Source organism: Morus notabilis, unplaced genomic scaffold, assembly GCF_000414095.1.
Source record: "Morus notabilis unplaced genomic scaffold, ASM41409v2 Scaffold45, whole genome shotgun sequence".
NCBI lineage: Eukaryota > Viridiplantae > Streptophyta > Magnoliopsida > Rosales > Moraceae > Morus > Morus notabilis.
Window position 1 is genome coordinate 1,283,442 of NW_010366164.1, and position 5,079 is coordinate 1,288,520.

Sequence of the window (5,079 nt, forward strand, 5' to 3'; positions counted from 1 at the left end):
CTTAGCTCTTCCTTAATTTTCATTCTCCAATATCAATTCTCAGCCTTTCAAAGATAAATGCTTGTCAACCTCACAAAACAAGCATAGGCAACATTTCAAAATAAATAATAAAATATATTAATATACATTTGTCCTCCTAGCTAGCTTATTCTCTAAATTCTGTCTCTATTTAGTACGTGAACTTCGTCATTGTATGTAATCATGTTTATCCCCTTCGACAAAAATCTAATTAATTTAGTTATTACGAGATGGAGAAGTGAATAAGTAATGCCAATCTTAAGGTAGAACTTTAACGGAATAAGAGAAAAATACTTAGAGGTACCATTCATTGTTACAAATCACATTTAATAGAGAATGGATCTCACACTATACTGTGGGACGTACTCTTTATTAGTGTATGATATTGGTCACCATTAATGCTTTCTGATATTATTCAAGTACTAAAACTAATACCTCGAAGGTTAATAAAGTTCAAGTACTATAAAGAATACAAGCAAGGTTTTGGTATCAAACTTTTAACAATAGGGTCAAGGTCCAAGGACCACATATGCATTTTTTTAACCCGAATTAAAAACAAAGAGGGGGGCCTTCATTGTTGTTCTATTTTAGCTGGACCAAAAAAAAAAAAAAAAAAAAAAAAACCCTGCAAAATTTAAGGCAAATTCACTAAAATCACCAACCTGTCACTATCCCTAGCATTGCCGGTGATTCGATTACTATTCCTGCTATTGCTGTTGAAACAGCCCCTCTTCGTTCACTCTATATATACCCTGACCAACCTACTATATTCCTCTCACATTGACTTGATTTAGCGTCCCTCGCCAATACTCTCCTACTTCCCCTCCAAACAATTTAGAGTGAGAAAGTGTGTAAGAGAGAGACATTTTATACATTTATATGGAGATTGTTGGTTCAATTTTTACATTCCTCTTTCTCTCCACAACTTTTATGGTCTCATATTACTTGATCATAAGCTATCAAAAAACAAAAACCAAACACAAGGCTAAACTTCCACCAGGATCAATGGGTTGGCCTTTCATAGGAGAGACCCTCCAACTCTACTCCCAAGACCCAAACATACTATTTGCCACCAAACAGAAAAGGTCTTTCTTTTACCACCAATTGCATGTTGAAAATCAAAAATTATATATACAAATGAGTTTTTCAATCGTTTCCATATTCATTATTAATTTAATTTGTTCTCTATAGATACGGAGACATATTCAAAACGCATATATTGGGATGTCGTTGCATCATGCTGGCCAGCCCTGAGGCGTCCCGGTTCGTGCTGGTGACTCACCCGCACCTCTTCAAGCCCACGTACCCGAAGAGCAAGGAGAAGCTGATTGGTCCGTCCGCGCTCTTCTTTCACCAAGGGGTTTACCACTCTCAACTGAGAAAACTGGTCCGGAATTCCCTCTCCCCAAACACCCTCCAGAAAAGAGTCGCTGATATTGAGGCCATAGCCATCTCTGCTCTTGAGTCTTGGGCTAGAGGAGATCAGGTCATTAACACCTTCCACGAGATGAAAAAGGTCAGTTTTATAAAATATATTTATTACAATTGTAATAAATAATACTAAATGTGAACCACATGTTATAATAGTTGAAGGCTCTTTTTGGGTTTTAGCTTATCATTATTGGGAATTAATTGGTTTCGTTATTTTTTTTTCTTGTCCTTTACTTATTTTATCGGAGCTTTCTATAATAGAGAGAGCACGTTTTTTAACATTAAATCCGAGCAAAATCATATTATACATACATAATTGACAGTTTTTTATATAGATCTTCTCATGTCTCGTCTTAAAATTCTCCTACTAATTTTATTATCATAAAGGGGTTCCTCTGAAATTTTTGTTTGTTCACAAGGTTTGCTAAATATACGGGCCTGACCATAAACTTTTTTGTTTTGATCAGATTTCTTTTGATGTCGGCATTCTTTCCATCTTTGGTGAGTTAAACGACAATTATAGAGAACAGCTCAAGGAGAATTATTGCATAGTAAATAAAGGTTATAACTCTTTGCCAACCAGCATACCAGGAACTGCATATCAAAAAGCACTCTTGGTAAGTAAATTAGAAAATTACTATTAAATAGCTTTGTTAAGATCTGAATGCTAAATTTTTGCTCTCTTTTCTTTATGCTTTTTTTTCCCCCCCTTCAAGGCCAGGGAAAGGCTTAACGAGGTTCTGAGTGAGAAAATCTACGAGAGAGAGGAGAAGAAGACAGTGGAAAAGGATCTGTTGGGACATCTTTTGAATTTCAAGGACGAAAAAGGAGAAACCTTGAGCAAGGATCAGATTTCGGATAACATCATCGGAGTTCTGTTTGCTGCTCAGGACACAACTGCCAGTGTCTTGACTTGGATACTTAAGTACCTCCATGATGACCAAAAACTTCTTGAAGCTGTAAAGGTAAATTATACTTTAAATTATATTATAAGAACATGATTTATTAATCATTACTATAAATTGTACTTTTAACGACCATTTTGAGTCAGTTACAAATGCCAAAAAAGAGACTTTTAATGACGGTTTTCAGGGGAAAAAAAAAAGAAAGTGTTATGTATGATGTGTCTTTCGCTTGCAGGCAGAGCAAAAGGCGATATTTGAAGCGAATGATGGAGGGAGAAAGCCCTTAACATGGGCACAGACCAGAAACATGCCACTAACATATAGGGTATAGTTCAAATCACACTTCCATAGTTTTATAAGTTTGGAAATAGAAATTAAAGAAGATGTAACAGAAAGAACTAATTATTTTCAGGTGGGTATGTTTGAATTTTTCAGGTTATATTAGAAAGCTTGAGGATGGCTAGTATTATATCTTTCACCTTCAGGGAAGCAGTGACTGATGTAGAATACAATGGTAAGGATTAAATCTAAGAGTTAATTTCTAATTTTTGTCATCAAGCCTTTAACTCGAAGAAAAAGTTTAAAATTTTTGTCCAAAAATTTTGCAGGATACCTCATCCCAAAGGGTTGGAAGGTCATGCCCTTGTTTAGAAACATTCATCACAATCCCGAGTTCTTTTCTGATCCTCAGAAGTTCGATCCATCTAGATTTGAGGTAGGTAATAGAGCATATAAAGGGACTGTTTCTTACATAGAGCTTTCTATGGTGGCGGTTCATGTTTCTAAACGGTAGATTTAGTTAAATCGTATCAAAACTGTAAAGCATATAAAATTGACAGAATCAAATACAAATTTGGTATTATCCCCGCCGTAAAAATTTCATTCTTTTATTTAAAGACAGAGGCGTTATTAGAACCAAGACTAACTAATTTTCTCTGCTTATGTTATGTTCTTTGTGATTATGGTGCAGGGTCATCCAAAGGCCAATACTTTCATGCCATTTGGCAATGGGGTACACTCTTGTCCTGGAAACGAGCTTGCCAAGCAGGAGATGCTCATTTTAATCCACCACTTAGTCAATAGATTCAGGTACGATATCAGCAAAAAAAAAAAAAAAAAAGCTTATCCATTTTCTTAAAACGACATGAAGTTCATAATAATCTCCTCTTCAATATACATGGTTTTTTTTTTTGGCATAGTAAAGAATATAACCTTAGTGGAGATTGTCGAGGCTATTAATTTATTATCATTATTATTATTATTATTTTGGCAGGTGGAAAGTGATGGGATCTAATAGTGGGATTCAGTATGGCCCATTTCCAGTTCCTCAAAATGGACTCCCAGCCAGATTCTGGAAAGATCCAGCAATATGAACCTTGATTTTTACTCACCTGACTAAAATATGGCTTACCCTTTCCCAACTTCTGTTTTCTCTTTTCTTTATCTCCCTAACCCAATCCTACAGCCCTCTGTTTTTACAAATGGGGGTTTCTCTCTGTCTCTCTAGAGTTATATTGCTATTATTATTAGCTTGTTGATGTACTATCTGCATGCATTTGTAGCTCATGTTACATTACATTAAATAATTAATAATAATAGACTAATGAGTGTAATAACTATCCACAATAATAGATGTTTGTCCAACACATCATCTTCATCAGGTGACGCCACGTGGTTTGTTGAGAGCCATGTGGTATTTCTACAGGGTACCCTCTCATGAAGGATACTCAAATTAGCTTAATGCACTTAAAAGTGACAAAGTTCAGATTATTAATAATAATAATAATAATTGTTCAGTATAGAGGGACCCGTTTGTTGGATACATCTTAATTGAACTCCAATTCTTGTATCTAAGTTTTTGAAGCCAATATGCTTTTGCCGGTGGTCACATACATGATTTTTTTTTTTCCCATCACTTGATGTGCCCTACAAATCTAACATGTATTAGACCTTTGTTCGGATACCCAAAAATGAAGGGCGTTTTGCTAATGAATATACCTACCAAAGAGTATCAAAAGCCAACCCTATTTTGTCCTTGGTTCAGGGAAACCAATTTGGATATTTGCACACTCATAACAAAAGTAGAGCCGAAGAATGATATGTTAAGCCGGTAAAGATATCCATCAAAACTCATAACCAAAACAAGAAGTTTTAATCCCAAATAACTAATTGATGAAATTAAGGGGGAAAGCATAACAAACTTAATACCCAGAATGAATTGTCAACCAATTCCAGGAACTCGAAGGGAAAGCCCTTGCTTTAGTTATATAAAGTTGTATTACATAGTCTAGGCTACTAAGTCTAAAAGAAAGGGTTTCAGTAGAAAAAAAAAATAGTCTAAAAGAAAGGGAATTGCTCTATGAAAGTCCACTAATTCATATTCAAAGTTACACGTATCAAGTTTATGAATAAATAAATCTCAACATAATATATCACTGATGTTTCCTTTCTAAAAGAAAGGGAATTGCTCTATGAAAGTCCACTAATTCATATTCAAAGTTACACTTATCAAATTTCTGAATAAATAAGTCTCGGCATAATATATCATTAATGTTTCCTTACAATATAAAAATCATAGTTTGTACGGCAAATGACAACTAAATCAAACGACATGCGGTAAGGTGGTGTGAAGTTTGAATTTAGTTATCTAAGTTGAAAATGACCCGGATTTTCCACCAATATATTTGCATAATTTCTATTGAGAAAAGTGTATATGTGTGTTGTC

The 5,079-nt window shown here is 34.8% G+C and overlaps 1 protein-coding gene across 1 annotated transcript; it reads left to right on the forward strand.

Moving 5' to 3' along the window:
• Positions 1-816: 816 nt before the first annotated feature.
• LOC21410144 (abscisic acid 8'-hydroxylase 4) lies at positions 817-3,989 on the forward strand. The gene is made up of 9 exons (XM_010109637.2): positions 817-1,103; positions 1,210-1,534; positions 1,917-2,066; positions 2,166-2,414; positions 2,590-2,679; positions 2,790-2,868; positions 2,963-3,069; positions 3,325-3,443; positions 3,628-3,989. Exons 1-9 carry the CDS (start codon positions 898-900, stop codon positions 3,725-3,727), a joined length of 1,425 nt encoding a protein of 474 aa, XP_010107939.2. The 5' UTR covers positions 817-897; the 3' UTR covers positions 3,728-3,989.
• Positions 3,990-5,079: the final 1,090 nt, after the last annotated feature.